Source organism: Salvia splendens, chromosome 8 (genome assembly GCF_004379255.2).
Source record: "Salvia splendens isolate huo1 chromosome 8, SspV2, whole genome shotgun sequence".
NCBI lineage: Eukaryota > Viridiplantae > Streptophyta > Magnoliopsida > Lamiales > Lamiaceae > Salvia > Salvia splendens.
The window spans coordinates 1,833,102-1,853,276 of NC_056039.1; the positions used below are offsets into that span (position 1 = coordinate 1,833,102).

The window sequence follows — 20,175 nt, forward strand, 5'->3', positions numbered from 1 at the left end:
ACAAAGAATTTGGTAATAATCAAATGGAAATCTGAAGAGTGAAAAATTATGAAGCCGGTAAGCAAGCGTCTAGCTCTTGTTGACTGCGCGGCAGGAGCGCCTGATCTGGCCCTGTGTGCCGGTGAGGACTTGAACGCCGCCCAATTTGATCATGGCTTGGCCGAATTTCTCGTTGAAGTTGAACCCGCTAGCAATGGCTTCGACGCTTGTTTTTGAAAGTGGATCAAGGGCCAAGTCTTGATCGATCTGCAGAATCCCTCTCTTCTTCACTATTTGCTTGTAGTAGGAGTTGTCAACAACCATTGAGCTCAAGGGGTTCTGGTCGAGGTTCACTTCGTTGTCGACCTTAGCATTCTGAGGGCACCGTGTCCTCAGTGCCGTCAGAAGCGCCGCCTCCATGTTTGGGTCGGGCTTCTGTGTGCCTCGGAAGTTGTAGAGGCGGTCCTGGATGAGGGAGCAGTGAGTAACACCAACGGTGTGACCTCCTGCATTCGTTGGCGGCAAAATACTTATTTTAAAGCGAAAAAGTTATTTACATTCGAATGAATTGCTGACAGTTGACAAGTCAAATCATGCATAACATATCTAGTTAGTCGTCACGTGTCAAGAAAATTTAAAAAATCACATACAATGCTAATTTGTTTGTAGTGATTTAAATTTTCTTGGTCACGTGGATACGACCAGAGATGTAGTACAATAGTATTGTAGTAATATAGTATGATCGTACTTAAAGTGTACGAGTGTAAATAGATTAGAGTATTTGTGTAAATACCAAGAAGATAGATCATATCTGTGGCATTGAGTCCTTTCTTTGCAAATGCTTTGATGGAATCGGAGACTGACACTGAGGGAGATGGGAGATCCACATTCTTGAGTAGGGATATCGTCCCGTCCCTCCTTCCCGTCTCGACGATGTATCGTCCTCCTCCACTCTACACATTTATAACGTCATCCAATATATTAATAATATGTGAAAAATCAAACATAAAAATGTTACAAAAAATTCGTACCAGGGCAACCGCATCTCGTGTTGCCATGACGATGATGTCAGCACACGAGACGACGCCGCGGCATACGGCCTCGACCACAGCTTTTGCCGCGTCGATGAGTTCGTAGCCTCGGACACTCCGATTGGGGATTGCCGCTTTCTCAGTAGTATTTCCCCCATCCAATAAAAGTGAAGCATCGCATCCCTTGAAATGTTATGACATACTACTATAAGTCTAATCATACATACATGCATGTGTGTATTTTATTCTACGATATTGTCACATTGTTTTGGGTAATTGAAGTGCATTTTCATTATTATTATCATAAACGATACGTCGACAAATGTTACATAGAAATGAAAATAACGAACAAACAACTCACATTGACAAAGCAGTCGTGAAACTGCAGGCGTAGAAGCCCGGCCGCAATGGTTTTATCTTTATAGTCATACCAGGCTTTCACGACGCCGCCAACGATGGCCTCGACGTCGGCCGAGGCGCACTTCCCTTTGTAGAACCCCACTTGAAGAGGGGGCGTGGCGCCTCGACTCTGGCCGCACAAGGCGGCCGAGACTATGGCTGCTATTACAATCAAGCTTAAGCTCGGGCTCGACATTTTTTTAATTAAAAAATGTGTACTTAATAATATTTATTTAGGTAATATTAGAAGGATTAGTCGATATTTGGATTTGGCATTTGTGAAATATTTATAAGAGTGACAATTTTGTGAATTGCTTGCACGTTGGAAGGGATGTTCTCTATTCAAACGTGCAGCCCAGTAATTTCGAAATTTTAAGTCTGGATGTTCACGAAACCTACTCTAATTACATTGAATTTGGTATGTGAATTTAATATTATTTAAATTGTGAATGGGTGTAGAAATACACATTAATTATTATTTAGTCCATACTTTTTTTGACGGTTTTATGAATATATAAAGAACTCAATTTGTATTGATTAATTTTGTTGGGTGGTCAACGAAGAAACTCAAGTAATCACCACCAAGAGAGGAGTTTAGAATTTAATTAGTATATTTTGACAATCACTACACTAATTAATCAGCTATGATGATTAAGCAAGACAAATATTTGGACTAAATGGTTTGTTTATTAGGTGAGGATTAAGATTACTTTTAAATTGATTTTTTGTGGAGTAGTACTTTGTTTGCTCTTACAGTGGCTAAATTATTTACAGTTAAACAATAAAGAGTAGTTTCTTTAACGAGTTAATTAACATTAATATAATAATCAAATCGCTTGAAATGGTCTTATAAAAGGATATACTACTATCATTCATGTCGTGCTTAGTCCTTATTTCACTAAACAAAATAATTAAAAAGTCAAGCGTTCAAATGCAAAATATTATTGATTTAGCAAAAATATTGGGCAAATTTCCAGAAAAATCATGATTTTTTAATATTTTAGTTCTTCTCGCAATTTTAAAAGTCGGTCATAAAATTATGAATTTGAACAATTTTATAAAAAATTTCCACCGGTGTCTAATTTGGATGAAATTATATTTAATATGGCATGAGATAAATTCTACAATGAGACCACTGACCACCCATAAATTTTGTCATTTTTCTCATTAAAATGCACTGTAGGAAACATTAAGAACAACATTTAATTTCATAGTTTTTACCACAAATTTAAAATGATAGGACAAACCAAAATTAGTTATTTTGCTAATTTCATTGTCTCATCAAATATTAAATATTTATTTTTAGCATTAAATTTTATATAGTGTTGTTTTTTTAGTTAGATAAGAGAAAAAGTAATATTGTTTTCATTTTTTGAAATATGTTATTTTTAGTTTAAAATACGAAAAAACGTTTCATTTTTAACATTATAGATAAATTAATATAATATAGTAAGTCTCTTCCACATATATTCTTTGTTTATGCACCTTACTATATTTATGTGTTATTTTAACAATTACACAATTTAGTCCTCTCAATTTCTATCTATCAAAATCAACTTTTTGCCATGTGTATCATGAATTGAAATCCCATAGGCAACACAGCCATATTAGTTGGCAAATAATTTCCATCACTATCTTGATATTCATGAAATGGAACTAAATATATCTAGATATTTAGTTAAATAAATGCTTCAAATTGAAATGTAATACTAGTATGAACTCTATTACTACATCAGCTTGATGCCCGCCAAATGTCCCTAAGATCAGTGGAATCAAGCAAAAGGGTATCACGAAAATGATGAAATTCTCACAAAAAAGTTAGAGCAAAATACCTGTGCATTCATATGATTAGTTAGGTGCCTTATCTTGTGATGGAATAGATGCACACCACCTGTTTGTAAAAAGTCCTAGGTGAATTCTCCATCCACTTGGTAGATGAATGGCCTCACAATTTCAGCCTCACTGAAGCAATTATCTAAAAGAAAAAAAGGTTTTATTCCTCTATCTCTTGTCCCATGGATTATATATGCATCATTAGATTTTGTCTCAGATTTTGAAAATGATTTTGATCAATAACAATTGGAACTTTTCATTACACTTTCATGTCTTATTTTCATTCCCATAATTTTCCAAAGATTCTGTGCTGGACCTAATCATAGGATCTGGTCCACTCCAATTACTCTATTTCAACTCTTTTGCAAAATTTCTAACAGGTATAATCTCTTTTGTTAGTTCATAATCATACAATACGAAGTATCTCAAATCTGAATTTGAATTACAATCTAGTTCTACTTCACTTTATTTTATCACTACATGTCACGTCATGTACGACTAAAATTCAAACTAGTACAATCTTCATTTTGGAGCATCGAATCGATGTTAAATTACAATTATTTTTAAAAAGAAAATATTCAATTCGATGTGAAATTACAATTCTACTTTACTTAAAAAGTAGAAAAACACTCATATTCACTTCCAGAGTGTAAGACCATCCACAACGGGACTCGCCGGCGTCTCGCGTCTCGTCTCAGCGAGACGAGACCCCGGCGAGACGCGTTGCAGCCTCCATCTCGTCCCGTCTCGTCGCGCGTCTCGTCGCGCGACTCGTCTCGCCGAGCCAGGAGACGAGCTGGCTCGCCACGCGCCTCGGCGACGTGGCGCAGCCCGGCGTCGTGCGTGACGCCCACTCGCCGGCCCGCGAGTGGGCGTCGTCACGTGCTGACGCAATAAATATTTTTTTTTAAAAAAAAATCGAATTTAAATAAAAAAAAAAATTTTGTAACGGTATTATTACCGTTTTTTTGTTTTTTTTTTTATATTTTTTTTGTTTTTTATTAAATTTTTTACTCTATAAATACTCCTAAACCCATCCTCATTTACACACAACTACACATCTATTCTTCATATCATCTAAATTTTCTCTCAAATTTTCGCTGAAATTTTCATAACCCAACTCAAGATGTCCGGCGACGGCGAGGGCAACTATGGCGGCTCCGGCTCCGGCGGGTGGGATCTCAACTCATTCGGCGATTGGGAGAACATGATCAACACATTGGGCGGTGGAGGTTCGTCAACGCCGGGGACCCAGGGTTCGGCGACGCCGGGGGGGTACCAACCACCCAATTTTGACCTTGATGCATATGTTCGTCCCAACGTCCCGCGGTTTTCGCAGGGATTATCCCAGATCCGGGAGGATTTTCCAGTTGATCCCACGCCGGGAGTAGGCCGAGGCGGTGGAGGTGGCCGAGGCGGTGGAGGTGGCCGAGGCAGTGTACAACCCCAGACGGGCGAGGACGAGGAGGAAGAAGAGGAAGAGGATCTTGGCCGACATCCGTACAACAACCTCGAAACGATGGCGGTGTACAACGCCTGGATCACGGTCTCGTACGATCCCATCGTCGGGAATCAACAAACCCGGAAGTGTTTCTGGGAAAAGGTTGTCGAGGTCTACCACCAAATAAAGCCGAACCGCTCCCGCAAGCGCACAGTTAAAATGATCCGCTGTCACTTTGACCGAGTCGACCGACAGGTCAAAAAATTCTGCGGCATCTACTCGGCGGAAGAGGCGCGCTACCAAAGCGGCGCCACGGCCACCGACATTTTGACGTCCGCTTTGCGCGCCTACTACCAGGACGAGGGACATCAATTCAGATTTGTTGATGTTTGGCGCGCCGTCAAGGACGAGGAACGATGGGCCGGCGGTTTCCGCTCCAGCTCGGGCTCAAACTCGAAGCGCACGAAGCATACGGCGAGTGGCCAATACTCGTCTAGTGCTGGTGCGTCTGGTGGTGACACTGCTGAAGGCATCAGCCAACATGATGTTGAATCCCAGGAGTTTGCGGGTACGGTCGGCGATGCAGGAGGATCCGCGAGTACGCGTCGTCGGCCGCAAGGGACGAAGGCGGCGAAAGCGGCTAGAGCAAGGAAGGGCCGAGGCGAATCAAGCCAGCCGGCCTCAGGATCGGGCTCGCGAGGAGGCTCGGACACACTTATGGTGGCGTACATGACCGCCACAATGGCGGACACTTCCCGCTTCTCGCACTCCCAATACGCGGCCTGGTGGAACGGAATTGTGCATATGGCAGCACAACTTGGCCTTCCGACTCCCCCTCAACCTCGACCGCCTCCGGAGGATGATTAGCCCTTCCGATTAATTTTTTTTTATTTTGTGTGTTTTTTTATTTTGTGTGTTTTTTTATTTTGTGTGTTTTTTTTATTTTGTGTGTTTTTTTATTTTGTGTGTTTTTTAATTTTGTTTTAATTTTAATAAAGTGTGTTTGTTTAAATTGAATTGGGTTTTAAAAAAAATTATAAATTAAATTGAATGAATAGTAATTAAGAGACGGTATAGAGACGGTTAAGAGACGGAGCGTTGCAGCCTCCGTCTCTTAGTTAAGAGATGGAGGAAAAAAGGACAGTGGGGCCCTCAAATAGTGCTCAAATAGTAGTTAAGAGACGGTTTAAGAGACGGTATAGAGACAGCGTTGTGGATGGCCTAAACCATTTCAACCAAATTTTAACTTATGTTGTGAAACTACAATTCGTCTTGATCGTCAACGACCTCCGCCTCGAGCTCGTCCTCTTCTCCGACAGCCTCGTCCTCGTCGTCAGACTGCACGAACCGCAGCTGGAGGCGGCCGTCTTCGCGGCATGCATGCAAGAATTCCTGCGTGGGAATCCGAATCTCTTTGAGAATAAACCTCCCATCCTCCCTATACGACTTGAACCACACCCACGGCTTCCCGCTCCTCCCGATGCACGAGATCGGCGGCGGAAACGCCGCCCTACTCGCCCTAGCCGACTCTCCCCGTTGTTTCTCCAAATCCCTTGCCACGCTCCTCTCCCCATCCCTGTGCTCCCGCACCTCTCTACAACAGAATTCCCCGTGCTTCGAAGTCTCCTCCACATCGTCGAAGCTCTCGAACCCTAGCCCCTCCGTGCACAGGGAGAGGCTGTCGGAGGAGAAGCTCTGATTGTGCTTCCCCCGACCAGAGGGAGGGTAGTAACCGCCCCTCCCTCTCTTGATATCTCCAACCGATGAAGACGAAGAATGAGTTTCCTTGAAATGCAATTCACCGAATAACTCAGTGTTGGACTTCAAGCCTTTGATGTGTTTCCACGGCGAAAGGGCTTCTAGAAAGTTCTGAGATTCCGGCAATGGCTTCTCGAAGATTTGCTCTATGCCGCCGCAGGCTGCCATGTCAAGAGCTATACATACATACAAAAGTATCTATCAGTGTGTGAAAAAAGAAGAGTGAAATGTGCACAAGAAGAGCATGAGATTATTGGTGAAAAAGTGGAAGAAAAATGGGAAGTATTTATTGAGGAAGCTAAATAGGATGGGTGGCTATTAGATTTAGAGCCTTTTTTTCTGATTTTTTTGGTGGTCACAACTTATAAAATTCCTCATTGCCCACCTTATCTTTCTCCTTTTCATTATAATAGGCTCGTCTTTCTAGACGTTACATCTGATGAAATATACGCATAGCCCCTCCATATTCAAGAATGGGTTCGATTTCGTAAGATGTTACATCTGATGAAATACTCGCGTAGCCAAGCGATAATTCAAGAATTCGTTCGATTTCTTGCAATTTCCTAATCACATGAGGCTATTCATGTTAGTAGATTGTGATTGGCAGAGGAAGATAAGCCCAGCACACCATTATCACCTAATGATGTTGCTGTAAATTTACCAAGTTTGGCATGTTTTGAACTTGTAAGGAACTGATATTTTTGGAGGGGGTCAGTTTCAGGTTGAGGTGACCTTAAACTGCATCAGAATCTACACAAGATTTTCATGTTCTGCAATGAAAAAACATTAGGAATATTCGAAATTGATCCTTCTTGATTGTTCCATATATTTTTGGAAAATGATGGCTCAATTTTATGTAAAGTAGTCTTTAAAGCTATGAGATTGACAGCAACAACAGACTGTAATGTCCAGCCCTAGTGGCTTTGGTGCAATCACGGATTGTCGGACCACAATCCAAGCGAAATACGAGATTTTCGACACAGGCTTAAACGGCCCTTTGCCTTGTAGTGAAGAAAGACACATCTCAGTTGCAGTTAAACTGTTCTTTTTTTTTTCTCTCTAACAATAGATACAAACTTGGATGAAGTGAAACTCAAAGGACAGAATAGTAAATAGATACACACACAAACACACAAACACAGTGTGGGGAATTGAGAATCTAAGTGACGAAAGGTTATAAGAAACCATGGACCTTCTTTCGTTCAACGCCACGCTTCACATCGCTCTGTTATTGAATTTATTCGGCTGAGGTTGCTGACGCCCTTGCTCAGGTGGCTGGCTTTAGTGGCTGCAGCGTCCGCGGCTTCGTTCCTTGATCCGGATCTTGTCTGGTTAGAGTTGCTCGGTTGGCTTGTTTTGCTCGTCTTCTTCTCCTCGAGCTGATTCTCAGCTATGTTCGGTGCAGCTCTTGCTTTGTGTTCTTGAGCAGCGGGAGTTCCACAAGACTCGCTTCCATCGGATTGCTCAATGGGCGTTGAGTGGCTGAAATAGTCCTCATCGGATGTGTTTTCGACCTGGCTGGATCGCGGGCCGTGCCTTGAATGTGGATCCTCTGCGACAAAGGTCTGCTTAGCCTCTTCGTGTGATTCAGCAGGGTTTTTGTGGCGGACCTGCGAGCAGGCCTGATGGCCGTTGTCGTCAGAAGGGTTCGTGCGGGGCGTGGAGGCCCGCTGGACGACACAGTCGCCTCTTTCTCGTAGAGTCTTCTCTATCAGAGTCTTGAGGAAGTTCATAACTTGCACCGCGTACATCAATGCCGTCAATGGATCGGCCATCTGCTCGAGAAAATTCAAAGAACGTTAGAATGATGGGAGAGTCTTGCGTCAGTCTGTTTGACAACCTCGCGCGTCTAAGAAGAAAATCAGCACGAAGTCATCACCTGAGTCATGTTGGGAGCAAACACCATGGCGATATTGCGTGAGTTCATCTTGTTCCGGTGTTCCTCTAGGACGACATCGGCCATTAGGTTGATCGCCCAGTCCAACAGTGCAGCTTCAGTCGGGGGTAGAAGCCCGACTAGTTCATCGCAAGCCTCTTCCGACTGGCATTGCATCACTTGCTCATGAGAAAGAGAATCCAATACCCCTCGGGGGAGCTCCCGGAACCAAGCCTACACAGATCAGACGAAATATGTTAACACACGAGCCAGAACACAACATTCATTCTACAACACGACACTTCCAACACGAAGCACAGTGCCTTGTGAAAGATCATACTGCTCTAATCCAATCAGCAAGACGAAAAAACAAAATCTATCAAGAGGCACCATGTTAAGGTAAAGTTAGTTTACCTTGATCAGGCCAGCTAAACAGTGCACGTCGATGCCTTCGGGGATAACTCCTCGATTCAATTGGTCCCGAACATACTCTTCTTGGCTGTTTCCTGCAGTTATTCTGAAAATTCCTTCAGCCTGCACATGTGTTCGTAGAATAAGAAAGGTCGGTCGTATGCATAATATGTATGGGGTCGTTCAATGCACCACGCATAAACACCAACTGAAACGCAACGACAAACCTGCAAGCCGCCTTGGGAATACATATTCCTCTGCAAAAGAAGGAGGATAGTCGGAATGCTGTTGCCTCGCGGATCATAAGAGAGCTGCATGGATTCGGTAGAAACTCCGAAAACAGTGGCACTATCCACGGATTTTTTCCCAAACAAGAAAGTTCATTAAGTGTAGATTTCCACACAAGCATAGTTTAAAGTAGGAACTAAGAGAAAGTGAAATGGCAATTCGACTAGAATCCATAGACCGAGTTCTTTTTTCCGAGCAAGTGCTAATCCGCTAGTCCTCTTAAATGCAGGAATGCAACAAAAGGCGATAGAAATAATGACAAGAAGCTGAAATAAGCAACGCACGTTGAGATCATAAAGTCCTGGATTTAACTTCTATACAAAGCTCAAATCGCTGCCATTTTACTTCAAATCTATTTCACTACAAATTCCATGTAACTCTAAAATATCTAAGCTAATTGTATGCACATTTAATGAGCTGCATTATGAGGATTTGTTCATACTAATAAATGTATCTTTTCCAACTACATTTAACCATACTTATTGAGACGGTGACAACAGATTGCCTTAAAATAGTAAGAAGCAAGACCAACCTCCCAGACTCATTAGGTAGATTAGAAATAAATCATAAATGAGATCTAATTGCGTCAAAGTGCAGTCATAACAGATCACATCAATAAATTCAAGACTAGTAGAGCACTAAACAACGATACAACGATACATCGATCAATTAAGGATATCAATCGAACTTCATGAAACCACCACAACTCAGAACCTTATCCAAACTCGATGCCTAGAAGAATGCAATTTTCTCCTTTCCATCAATATCATCAAAGAGCACAAGTTTTGTACTTCTATAATATCATATCAACAAAGCAACCTTCTTAATAAACATTACATGACAAACCAGATATGAAGAACTTAAAGGACCTCATCATCATGTACAAACAAAATATGCAAGATAAGAAGCGATTATCATGTGTTGAACACAAACATAGCAGGAAAAAAATCCACACTGTCGGATTCATGAAAACGGTGAACACTACATATTAGCATCATAGAGAAATAGAACCAAACATCAAGATTGAACCTAAGAGACAATTATCACACATTTGACACAAACATAACTGAAAAATCAACATAACTCAGCACCCAGACATCAAGAAAAGAAAAGAAAAGATCATCACACACCTACTTAAAAACTGCAAATATACACATTACTTAAGAAAAGGATGAACTCCATCATTTCATTTAGTACCAAAATACCAATATAAAAAAAGATCATGACACATCACTCAAAAACTGCAAAAATACACATTACTCAGATTCAAGAACACCAAGAACCCTATTATACCACATTGGCAGAGCCCAAACATCAAGATAAGATAATATTACCACACACCTACTCAAAAACTGCAAAAATACACATTATTCAGATTCAAGAACACCAATAACCCTGTCATATCACATTGCTAAAGCCCAAACCTCATAATAAGAAACAAGCATCACTGGTCTAAATTTTCACATTTTTGGGATTCAAGAAAACGAAGAATGTACCTAGCACTAGGAGCCCTCCTCGGAACCTCAGGCTCGAACTCAACAGGCAAGCCCAAGAACCCATCAAACCTATCAAATGTGACATGGTTAACATGCTGCACATCGGTGGGCCAGCCTATCTCCATAACCCCACCACCACCACCGCTAGAGAAAGTGTCTCTATCCGCTTTGCAAGCCATCCGAAACCTCTTCCTAAAGAGGGTCAGCAGAAGTGCTAGAAGCGACAACTGATCTCTCCTATCTTTCTCTCTCTCCTCCCTTACCCTAATTTCATCCTCCTCTCTATCTAACTCGGTCTGGTGAAACAACGTGGCATTGTGGGTGGGAGTGGATATTGAAGTGGGGGAGGAGGAAGAGGGGGAGTGGAGCACCTCTGTCATTGCAACAAGAGTTGAATAGATCAACCAAAGCCGGGATCTTTCCGAAATCCCACTTTTTTAATTCAAGAATTCGGTTCTTGGGGAATCTATTTACGAGTGGTGGGATTGAATTGAGGAAAGATTTGGTCTTTGGTGGGAATTTGTGGGGGAATATATTTGTATTTTTTGAGGTTAGTGGAGTTGGATTGAAGGAATGGTAAAGAAAAAAGGAAGAAGACGTGGTAATCATGAACTGATTTATTTATTCAACTGGCCTTTTTTGGTTAACTGTATTTTGATATTTCTGCAGATGGTTCTTGGCTGTCAATTAGTGCATTCAAGAGGAAAAGGTAAGGAGAGGGAAATCGGATTTGTGTCATCACCGGGATTGGGGGGTGTATCAAGTATGTATTGTTGGATGCTAGTTGGAGGTATCTCATATCGAAGCACATACAATTTTATGGTCTTTAATAAATTTGGGTTGAATTTTTTAAATAACTGGATTTTTTATTTACATTAAGAAATTACTCCATGATTTTCTTTGCGCAAGTGATTTTGGAATCGAAAATACTAGTCACATTTATTTTTTTGCACTTGTTTTATTATAAAAATGACAATAAATAGTTAAGATGGAAAAATAGTAAAGTAAAAGAGAAAATAATGTAGAAAATAGTATTTTTATAAAATGAATGAAAAAAATAAATGCAACTCCTAATACAGGAGGACGGAAGTAGTATGAGTCAAAAGAGAATGTAATTGGATAGGAAAATCTAGAGGTGTCTTAAAATAAATACTATTGAATATTTGATATTATCTTATCCGACTCTATATGACTATATCCATAAAAGTTAGACGAGGAGGTTGGATCAAGTATATAGGGCATGTTAGTAAAATAGTAAGTATCAGGTATAATTGACCAGGTAACAGGTATACACTTGAAAAGGTTTCATTTGAAAAGAACACACTCGCGTAAAAAACAATCAAACACATGCACAATAACATCTCACATATTACTTGCCACTTGTCTAGCGGCATCGACTGATCATTGGTCTCATGCCACACCATCTTTGCCTATGTCTCACCCTGTGTGTCCGACCATGTACGTCGGTAGTCTCATCCTATCACGCACCTGCAAAAGCAGAGATCGCGAGTAGTTGTTGACCAATGAATGTCTCTACTCGGTTTCGTTACGTGAGTCCCCATTGTCCATCACACAACCACATCATCCAAGTCTCCGTTTTTAAACCATTGTATTAATATTAATATTGGGTGTACGAGGTGTGATCAAATACAAACTCATATCTATAATACAAACTACAAACTTTAATCATGCACACTTCTTGGAATTAATCAACGGTTAGCAATGGGATTGATATATCGATGTCAACACCTAATACAATTTCTGTCACTGGGGGTGTATTTGGAACTCGGTTCTTTCGTTAGTTACTTCATCCCTCATTTCACTCCAACATTGCCATAATATTGACAACAATATTATGTAACGACTTATTGACGTGAATGGTCAAAGATGAGTCCCTAATTTATCTCCAATCTACCAAACTATCATTATTTTAATTTTTGAAAATAGATTTCATTCAACCCGAAGCATCTCTCTCATTCAGCCATAAAATATAAGCAGTTTCTGAGAATCAACATTTCGATATCGACGTTTATGAGGAATCAACATTTCGATATCAACGTCGTTCTCCCGTGGAAATTGATCTCATAAACCCTAAACCCTAAACGTCCACACTTGTGTTGAAATGGAGATATCTGACTAAGCTCAAGGTATTTTTCATGCTAATTTGAACTAGTGGTATATCATAATGTTGAAACCAATGACGATTATGTTGGATGTTTCTGCGTTAGTTAATGAATGAGGTTGAGTAGTAGGCTATATATCGAATTGGTCGGTGTTGTTAGGATATATTTGGTGACTTTTTTTGGTGAAGAATTGGTTGTATATTCTATACGTTTTGATGCTTGTTTCGATGCTTTTTACATAATAATGATATGTTACGATATTATGGGGAATTGGTTGAATATTCTATACTTTACATAATAATGATATGTTACGATATTCTGAGGAATTGCTAGAATATATTTGGTGACTTTTTTTTTGGTGAAGAATTGGTTGAATATCCTCTACTTTTTTATGATTATTTGTTGTGTGTAACATATCAGCACGTCAGTGTTGACATGGTATTTGACAAGAATGATATGCTGGTATTTAGTGTAGATAATGTTCTACTTTGGCAGTCTTACCGGATGTAGACAAGAGTGTATGTGTTGCCGTTCACATTTGTAAGAAATCTGTATAAAAGGAGATTAAGATGACAACACCTTATTTGTGTGTTATATTCAGTTCTTCCGGTGTCATTTCATGATGATATTCTGCCCCGGCAGTCTTTCCCGTATAATTACTTGATGAGTTTCTTCGGTGACATTTATTTATTGTGTGTACCGATGCAGTTATCCCAGATTGCAGACCCGAGCTGAAACCTTACGTTGGTCAGGTCTTTGAAACATTAGCCGAAGGAATTTCCTTTTATGAAGCATATGCCAACGACTGCCGATTTGATACTCGTAGATTCGGACACAAATACTCAAATGGTGTCAAAACATGGTTGACTATTGTATGCAGCAGACAAGGTGAAAAGTGGGATGTCGACGAAGAGGGTAGTTCTACCAAACGTAGACGCCGTTCTAGCAGATGTCATTGCAATGCCAAACTTACGTTGAAGTATTCAACCGATTCCAGCAGTCCTCGCTATGTTGTCAGCAACTTTGTAGACCTACACAATCACGGGATGGTAGATAAAAAGCATGTCCGATACATGAAATCCAACCGTAACCTTGGGGATATCCATTATAAATTCATGCAGGACTGCACAAAGGCCAACATTGGACCTACAATGACTTTCAATTTACTGAATGAGTTCTTGGGTGGCTATGATTCTGTTGGTTGCACCGTTACTGACATACGAAATGGCAAGCGCGACATATTGGAGAGGAAAGACGAAAAGTTGGAATGAAGGGAAAGAAGAGATAGGAGACATGAATAATGGGCGGAGGTTGAAGAGACGCGATTATCTGGATTGCATAATCTCAACGAAATTAATGATTTTGACTGATTAATTTATTCTCTAAATTACCCTTTGTTGACAGATTTGTATGAAATGTCAACATTAAACTATTCGTTGATTAATTGTACTAGGTGGGTAAGATTAAAGTTTGTATAGTTTTTATTATAGGGTGTTTGTAGATTATCATGCATAATATATCATTTATGAGATCATAGCTGAATTGGTAAATTAATGTTATGTGTTGAATGCAATTCAAGTATAAACCCTCAATTTTAAAAGAAAATATGTGTAGGTGTTGTGCATATATTAGTCAAGTTTTAGTGTCATAAAAAAGGAGCAAAACCGACTCAACCCGATTAAATGAACCAGCTAATTTAATGATTCATATTGTTGATTGATTGTGGGGTTAGTGATATGAATAAAAATAAGAGAACTTTGAAACTTGTTTTAGTGCAACTCTATTGAAATATCAATATTTTGTGTTAAAAAACTCGGACCTAATGTTGGGTTATTAAAAAAACACAAAATCGAACTAAATGTCAAGCTGTTCTAACCAAATACTGATACTAGTGTATGTCAACGAATTATTACATGCATGGACCAACGATTAAAGACTAGTGGATTGATTTGTGAAGAAACGAAGTCAAGAGAATTATGAGCCTCATTTTCGAATATTGCAAGACATGTAGGCTAAGCAATTTTGTTTTGATTTAATCATTTCGTTGTTATTAATTTTATTTCCCTTTACTAAATCAGTGTTTCCTTTTAAATTTATTTTCTTTTACCAAATTAGCGTTTCCTTTCAAATTTATTTTCTTTTAATTCTAGAACTAATGCCTATAAAAGGTTTATATCTCTTGGCATCAATCACTAAATATAGAACTCCTACCTCGTTTCCAAGCAGATCTGTCTTGAAGCATGAATACAAGAATGATGATCATAAAATAATTATTTTAATAGACGATAAGGATTTTGAAGACTATGGTTGAATAATTTATCATTACTTTTTTCTTGCCATGTAGTAATTTTTTGAAATTTTCTCGAATCATATAGTGAATTTTATGTTTTACATCTGACCCATAAGTAATTTTTTTCCATTAGTGATTCGTAGAAAACTATCCACCGACCCATAAGTTTAAATAAATATTCAACTTACCAATTCAACATTAAAGTTAATTGCAATGAATAATCCAAGAGACGATCTCGACATAATTTTTTTCTTTTAGGGCGTGTTTGATCTTAAATATTGGACGCATGGATATATATATGTTTGAAAAATTACATCCCTCTCCCTAGATAATACAGTTATCTCCTTCCATGTTATTTTCTTGACGTTATATTGTAAGAGGTTAAAGTAGTAAAATAGTCGATACGAGAGATATTATGTAAATCTTTCTGTTCTTTTGACTTTTGAAGAATTAACGATTGAAAGCCTAAACCTCTGTTCTCTCTATCGCCGCCACCCCTTCACCGCGCACGGCGGCTCATTGGCCGTTGTTCACAGCAGCACGATTCGTACGTATATTATTCGCTCTCGTACTTTGCCGATTCAATTTACGTATTCCTTTTTTCTCTCGATGAGTTTGCTGATTGTCGTTGGAATTTGACTAGTGCAATGCTTGTGGATTTTGATTTCTCCAAGTGCCGCAGTGGATTATGAATGCTGATAATTTTACATTATTCCGAAAATTGAATTAGTTCTCGTTTGTAATTTTTTCTCGATGTGTTTGCTGATTGTCGTTGGAATTTGACTAGTGCAATGCTTGTGGATTTCGATTTCTCCATTTGCCGTAGTGGATTACGAATGGTGATAATTAAACATTTATTCCGAAAATTGAATTAGCTGCCGTTTGTAATTTTCTCTCGATTAGTTCGCTGTATTGTATGTCGTTGGAATTTGACTAGTGCAATGCTTGTGGATTTTGATTCCTCCATTTGCCGTAGTGGATCATGAATGCTGATAATTTAACATTTATTCCAAAATTTGAATTAGTTCCCGTCTGTAATTATCTTATCAGGAGCTGTAGTGTGAGTTTTGAAGGTTTATCATCATGGCCGGTAAAGATGCCCCGGGTTCTAATAAATCAAGTACCTCTGGCGCCAGTGAGTACTGTGAAATTATGTTACGAATTTTCATTGCTAATCTGTTTAAATGCGGTTTGGATTGGCTTTGTTCTGAGGTTGTGAGTGATTTTTGCAGAGGGTAAGAAGAAGGAAGTGAAGAAAGAGACTGGATTGGGGCTTTCTCATAAGAAGGATGAGAACTTCGGGGAATGGTACTCTGAGGTACGAGTATGGCGACATTTTAATTTAGTATATTTGTGTTTACCTGCTTGGGGTTTTGGATGTTTATTCAAGTATGAAATACCAAATGTTTGGTTCTTTTGCATATGCGAAATAGTTTTATGGAGACGGAGGGTAATTTTCGTGGCAGAGATTGAATGTTTTATTTGATTATTTGTGTTATGTTAGTTGTGCACAAGTGTCTAGTATTATGGGGTTTCTTAAACATATGATTTGGTCATTCGTATTCATGTCACCGATTATAAATTTGGATGCTAAAGTGAACTCAATTTTTGTTGCTTTGAGTTGTTTGCAGGTTGTGGTGAATGGGGAAATGATTGAATACTATGACATATCAGGCTGCTACATTCTGCGGCCATGGGCAATGTCAATTTGGGAGATTATGCACGTAAGGTTTACCTGAACCTTAAAATCATTAGTTATGTTGGTATTTCGAATGATGGAGTTCATTAATTACCCTAGCCGACTTGATATTCATTAATATTTGTCATGTTCAACATGACATGGCATCCTGTGTCTAATTTTCTCTCTATTATAACTCTGCAGAACTTCTTTGATGCTGAAATTAAGAAAATGAACATTAAGAACTGCTACTTCCCTCTCTTTGTCTCAGAGACTGTCCTACAGAAGGAGAAGGACCATATAGAGGGGTTTGCTCCCGAGGTAAGATTACTTTGCTTTTGGTTCATCTTCATCATGACCTGGACCTTTTTTCTTGTATATGTGGGTATGTCGGAAAGGCATGTACTGTCCAGTTCAATGAACTATTTTGGCCCATTACCAGTTACTGACAGACTGTTCATTCCTGGTTTGGTACTAACTACTAAGCTTAGTTGTTTGCGGCTTGTGCATGAGTTATTTGTCCAGTGGTCTCACCTTTTTGGTTCTAACTATTTGTTTAATTGTGTGCAGGTTGCATGGGTTACTAAGTCAGGAGAGACTAAGCTAGATGTGGAGATTGCTATCCGTCCAACTAGTGAAACAGTCATGTACCCATATTTCTCCAAGTGGATTAGGGGGCACCGTGACTTACCTCTGAGACTTAACCAGTGGTGCAATGTTGTCAGATGGGAATTCAGCAATCCTACACCATTTATAAGGTACTTACTGTACATTTTATAAAAGACTAATTTTTCACTTCATTGATGGTGTGGTGGTATGCTATTTCTTCAATGCTCCCTTGCTCACATTGCGGATTCTGACCTGTTTCCTGGAGGCTTAAATTAAATGTTAGATAATGTTTATTTTTTATGAATCCTCACAGCTCATACAGTGTGATGGACACAATGAGAACAACATGATTTCGTTGAAAGCTGTTTTTTATCAGAATATTTATGATAGCTTGTAATTATGCAGGAGTCGTGAATTTCTCTGGCAAGAAGGACATACTGCTTTTGCAACAAAGGAGGAAGCAGATACTGAGGTAATTTATGGTGTTATAGGTGCTTAGTATTGAATGTTTAATAAATGCAACAGTTACACCTTTAAGAAGTCCTCAAAAATAGTGTACAAGAGCCAGGGACCATAGGAATTTATATTTTTGGAAGTGTGAGATTGATGCCTTACTTGTATATTATCTCAGGCATAATGTTTCAATAGGTTGTGGAAATACTTTTCTCGTGTCACGTGAGAGATGTGCTGTTTGTATACACCACAGAGCAATTGCCTGGCAATTTGGCCGACTTCACTTCATGGATCAATGAAGAAACGCTACTTGTGTACAAACAGCACATCTCTCATGTGACACGAGAAAGGTTTTATATTTCTCTTTTACTCAGTTTGTCTTCAATGTATCATGTCTATTGGGCGATGAGATTTGGGTTCTTTTCATGATGTAGCTCTTCTCTGGTTGTCTATTGTTCAGGTCCTTGACATTTTGGAGCTGTATAGACGCATCTATGAAGAGTTCTTGGCTGTTCCAGTTATTAAGGGCAAGAAAAGTGAGCATGAGAAGTTTGCTGGTGGACTCTATACAACTACTGTTGAGGTCATTATATTAATTTTATTGGATATTACTCACATAATATTCCGTTTCAAATTATCCTTATAAGAGATTTCCCTATTGTTATCTGAGTGGTGGCTTTCCTTCATGACAGGCATTTGTCCCAAATACTGGTCGCGGTGTGCAAGGGGCAACTTCACACTGTCTGGGTCAAAACTTTGCAAAAATGTTTGAGATTAATTTTGAGAATGAGAAAGGAGAAAGGGCTATGGTTTGGCAGAATTCCTGGGCTTACACTACGAGAACGGTAAATGATCTGATGCTTTGTAGTTTTCTTATAATAGCAAGGGCTACACATTCTGCACGTATCTCCTTCTATATAGCTTATATGGAATTTGAGGCTGAAACTGTGATTATGTGATTTTCTTAGATATTAATGTTTGGAGATAGATATTAGAATACCACATTGGATTGTAAATTAAATGGGTAAAATAGTACCTGATGTGTAAAATAGTAAGAGTTTGACAATGAAATCTTAGATGGAGGAAAAATTCGTTTTGAGTTTCTACGCTTTGTATTCCTACTCTGATTTCTTTGCATATTCAAAGATTTATACTGCATACTCGATTTGAGTTTTCATTGCCAGATTGCTCTTTTCCCTTATACCTGTTTCTTTGTGATAAATTTTTTGGCACAGATAGGGGTGATGATAATGGTTCACGGGGATGATAAAGGCTTGGTGCTGCCTCCTAAAGTAGCATCTCTCCAAGTAATCGTAGTCCCCGTGCCCTACAAGGATGCAGACACTCAGGGGATATTTGATGCATGCGCATCCACAGTAAAATCCTTGAATGAAGCAGGATTTCGTGCCGAGGCGGATTGTAGAGATAATTATTCACCTGGATGGAAATATTCTCATTGGGAAATGAAAGGCGTTCCTCTAAGAATCGAAATAGGACCAAAGGACTTAGCAAACAAAACGGTATGAATAGGCCTCGTTTGCTTGTATTGCTGCTTTATCCCAAGCTGCTAGCCTCGTAATTGCATGCTTAAGTATAAGCCAGAAGCCATTTTTTCTGTTGACTGCCGTGTGTGATCCACTTTCATTTGTTCACTCTGGATTTCTCATCTTGCCAGGTCCGTGCTGTCCGACGAGATAATTCATCTAAGAGTGATATTCCCATGGCTGATTTGACTGAGGAAGTTAAAGTGATGCTCGATAATATCCAACGAAGTCTCTTTGATGCTGCCAAGCAAAAACGTGATACCTGCATCCAAACTGTCTATAACTGGGAAGAGTTCACAGAGGCACTTTCCCAGAAGAAGATGATTCTGGCCCCATGGTGCGATGAGGAGGTATGCTGCTATACTTTCAACGCCCCATAACAAGTAGTACTTCTTTTAGATGACTTGTGTTTAACTGTTTATCCTCCCTCGCCTCAGGAGGAGGAGAAGAACGTGAAGGCGAAAACGAAGGGAGAAATGGGTGCGGCCAAGTCTCTATGTTCTCCATTCGAACAGCCTGAACTCCCTGAAGGTACTATCACATGATTCGTGTGATTACTCTCATTCATAGTTGACACATTCAAACCCGATTCCTGTAATATCGTATTATTCTTGTGCAGGTACGTTGTGCTTCACATCTGGAAAGCCTGCTAAAAAGTGGACCTACTGGGGAAGAAGTTACTGATTCCATCTACCAGCTTCAAACAGGCTGTTTTTTTGTGATTTTGGAACACCATCGAATCTAACTTTCAGTTTGTGGTTTTATTTTCCGGATATTTTACTGAAAAAGATGTGTTTGATAAAACTTTTGTTCATTGTATGGATTAAGATACTTAATCATCTTTGGTGACATTTTTAACCATTTGAATGTTCTCACTGTTATTTTGATATCTTCTCATTCATCTATCATGATTTTGAACTATTTCTGTACCTCTGAATTTGTCTATACTGAATCAAGTGGGTATAT

At 39.4% G+C, this 20,175-nt stretch overlaps 4 protein-coding genes across 4 annotated transcripts; 1 reads left to right on the plus strand and 3 right to left on the minus strand.

The window, feature by feature from the left end:
* Window positions 1–69: 69 nt before the first annotated feature.
* LOC121744620 (peroxidase 60-like) lies at window positions 70–1,605 on the minus strand. Its single transcript, XM_042138214.1, has 4 exons — window positions 1,372–1,605; window positions 1,011–1,193; window positions 773–932; window positions 70–485 (listed from the first exon to the last, which is right to left on the minus strand). The coding sequence occupies exons 1-4, from the start codon at window positions 1,603–1,605 to the stop codon at window positions 70–72; spliced, it is 993 nt and encodes a 330-aa protein (XP_041994148.1).
* A 4,235-nt stretch (window positions 1,606–5,840) lies between these two features.
* On the minus strand, window positions 5,841–6,880 carry LOC121743694 (protein FANTASTIC FOUR 1-like). Its single transcript, XM_042137024.1, has one exon. It carries the CDS (start codon window positions 6,607–6,609, stop codon window positions 5,944–5,946), a length of 666 nt encoding a protein of 221 aa, XP_041992958.1. The 5' UTR covers window positions 6,610–6,880; the 3' UTR covers window positions 5,841–5,943.
* Window positions 6,881–7,412: 532 nt separating this feature from the next.
* LOC121745159 (rho GTPase-activating protein 5-like) lies at window positions 7,413–11,275 on the minus strand. The gene is made up of 5 exons (XM_042138959.1): window positions 10,513–11,275; window positions 8,956–9,076; window positions 8,732–8,851; window positions 8,321–8,551; window positions 7,413–8,216 (listed from the first exon to the last, which is right to left on the minus strand). The coding sequence occupies exons 1-5, from the start codon at window positions 10,890–10,892 to the stop codon at window positions 7,644–7,646; spliced, it is 1,425 nt and encodes a 474-aa protein (XP_041994893.1). The 5' UTR covers window positions 10,893–11,275; the 3' UTR covers window positions 7,413–7,643.
* A 4,049-nt stretch (window positions 11,276–15,324) lies between these two features.
* On the plus strand, window positions 15,325–20,070 carry LOC121745117 (proline--tRNA ligase, cytoplasmic-like). Its single transcript, XM_042138904.1, has 13 exons — window positions 15,325–15,472; window positions 15,976–16,060; window positions 16,158–16,243; window positions 16,557–16,649; window positions 16,808–16,924; window positions 17,174–17,361; window positions 17,618–17,684; window positions 18,126–18,248; window positions 18,358–18,510; window positions 18,901–19,185; window positions 19,341–19,559; window positions 19,647–19,740; window positions 19,829–20,070. Exons 2-13 carry the CDS (start codon window positions 16,009–16,011, stop codon window positions 19,891–19,893), a joined length of 1,542 nt encoding a protein of 513 aa, XP_041994838.1. The 5' UTR covers window positions 15,325–15,472; window positions 15,976–16,008; the 3' UTR covers window positions 19,894–20,070.
* The last annotated feature ends 105 nt before the right edge of the window (window positions 20,071–20,175 follow it).

Excerpts from the sequence above, each read along its gene's own strand:
- LOC121743694 (XM_042137024.1), bottom strand. The coding sequence starts at position 6,609 with ATGGCAGCCTGCGGCGGCATAGAGCAAATCTTCGAGAAGCCATTGCCG.
- LOC121745117 (XM_042138904.1), top strand. The coding sequence starts at position 16,009 with ATGGCCGGTAAAGATGCCCCGGGTTCTAATAAATCAAGTACCTCTGGC. Across the intron at positions 16,650-16,807 it reads CAATTTGGGAGATTATGCAC|AACTTCTTTGATGCTGAAAT; the intron begins GTAAGGTTTACC and ends ATAACTCTGCAG. Across the intron at positions 19,741-19,828 it reads ACAGCCTGAACTCCCTGAAG|GTACGTTGTGCTTCACATCT; the intron begins GTACTATCACAT and ends ATTCTTGTGCAG.
- LOC121745159 (XM_042138959.1), bottom strand. The coding sequence starts at position 10,892 with ATGACAGAGGTGCTCCACTCCCCCTCTTCCTCCTCCCCCACTTCAATA. Across the intron at positions 8,852-8,955 it reads ATTCCCAAGGCGGCTTGCAG|GCTGAAGGAATTTTCAGAAT; the intron begins GTTTGTCGTTGC and ends ACACATGTGCAG. Across the intron at positions 8,552-8,731 it reads GTTTAGCTGGCCTGATCAAG|GCTTGGTTCCGGGAGCTCCC; the intron begins GTAAACTAACTT and ends TGATCTGTGTAG.
- LOC121744620 (XM_042138214.1), bottom strand. The coding sequence starts at position 1,605 with ATGTCGAGCCCGAGCTTAAGCTTGATTGTAATAGCAGCCATAGTCTCG. Across the intron at positions 1,194-1,371 it reads TTCACGACTGCTTTGTCAAT|GGATGCGATGCTTCACTTTT; the intron begins GTGAGTTGTTTG and ends TAACATTTCAAG. Across the intron at positions 933-1,010 it reads CACGAGATGCGGTTGCCCTG|AGTGGAGGAGGACGATACAT; the intron begins GTACGAATTTTT and ends ATAAATGTGTAG.